Source organism: Dendrobium catenatum, unplaced genomic scaffold (genome assembly GCF_001605985.2).
Source record: "Dendrobium catenatum unplaced genomic scaffold, ASM160598v2 original_scaffold_284255, whole genome shotgun sequence".
In the NCBI taxonomy this organism is placed as follows: domain Eukaryota; kingdom Viridiplantae; phylum Streptophyta; class Magnoliopsida; order Asparagales; family Orchidaceae; genus Dendrobium; species Dendrobium catenatum.
The window spans coordinates 1-1257 of record NW_021602644.1 but is presented as its reverse complement, the minus strand read 5'-3'; the positions used below and the strand labels follow the sequence as shown (position 1 = coordinate 1257).

At 35.4% G+C, this 1257-nt stretch overlaps 1 protein-coding gene across 1 annotated transcript; it reads left to right on the top strand.

Moving 5' to 3' along the window:
* Window positions 1–670: 670 nt before the first annotated feature.
* On the top strand, window positions 671–1166 carry LOC110112288 (60S ribosomal protein L17). Its single transcript, XM_020844457.2, has 2 exons — window positions 671–931; window positions 1011–1166. The coding sequence occupies exons 1-2, from the start codon at window positions 686–688 to the stop codon at window positions 1149–1151; spliced, it is 387 nt and encodes a 128-aa protein (XP_020700116.2). The 5' UTR covers window positions 671–685; the 3' UTR covers window positions 1152–1166.
* The last annotated feature ends 91 nt before the right edge of the window (window positions 1167–1257 follow it).

Below are 1257 nucleotides of genomic sequence, written 5' to 3'. Positions count from 1 at the left end.
ATGATTTGAACTATTTCACCGTCCATGATTGTCCACCATCATGATGCTTAGTGAAGCTATTTTTTAAGTGTTGATTAAGTGATTGTTGATTGGGATGACCTCATTATCATTAGCTTCATCTTTATTATTTAAGTTCAGTTCCCAATGCTTCTCAATTCATTCTTATTAAGTTTTATATTAACTAATATTATTTCACACAATTGTTTGCACTTTGTACACCATCTTTTCATAGTGTTTTTTATCTATGTTTTTCCCCTTATATTCCGTAAATTTCATTCTATATATTTATTGGTGCATCTAATTCATTAAAGTTTAATTTTCAATTATATTTTATTGTTATGATATGTTACAAATTTGTTTTGCATGGCTTTTTACCGAAAAATTTTCTGTTGTATGTTAGCCAGAACCTCAGCTGGTAAGGGGTAGACAAAGGTTTGATGTTATCCAAGTACTTTTGAGTAGAATTGGTCTAAATCACTTAACACGAATGAATGAAAAATGAAGATTCACAATGTCAAATCCAAATTCTTGTGATAATGGCAATGAGGATGGTGATGTTTTTTTGATAAAATAATATCAAAATAGATTAAACCATTTTAATTTTATTCAATTATATTCAAGGTTTCTGCTTGTATCATTCTTATCCTTGGTCCTGCAGTAATGATCTAAGTTGAGAAATATTCTTATGTTCTCCATACAGAATACCAGGGAAACTGCTCATGCTCTCAGAAAGTTACCTTTGGCTAAAGCAAAACGGTATCTTGAAGATGTTATTGCCCACAAACAAGCCATCCCCTTCAGGAGGTATTGCAGGGGTGTAGGGCGAACCGCTCAAGCCAAGGCTCGCCATTCAAATGGACAGGGTCGCTGGCCCGTTAAATCTGCAAGATTTATATTGGATTTGCTTAAAAATGCTGAGAGTAATGCTGATGTAAGGCTTTGATGTTTAAATTTGAGAGTTACCCTCAATTACTACCTGAATGCTAATTATTTTGTCATTTTTTATTTAGGTTAAAGGCTTGGATGTGGATGCTCTCCATATCTCTCACATTCAGGTGAACCAAGCTCAGAAGCAGAGGCGCAGGACATACCGTGCTCATGGCCGAATCAACCGTATGCCATTTTTATCTTCTTTTGATTGTTTTGTATAAGTATTGTGGTTCTTATAGGGGTGTAAACAAGTCGAGTCGAGTTTAGGCCTCGTCAGTTGGAAGGCGAGCTTGAGCTCGTCCCACTGTAAACGAGCTCAAACAGGCT

Coding starts and splice junctions, on each gene's coding strand:
- LOC110112288 (XM_020844457.2), top strand. CDS start 686: ATGTTCTCCATACAGAATACCAGGGAAACTGCTCATGCTCTCAGAAAG. Junction 932..1,010: donor ATGCTGAGAGTAATGCTGAT/GTAAGGCTTTGA, acceptor TTTTTTATTTAG/GTTAAAGGCTTGGATGTGGA.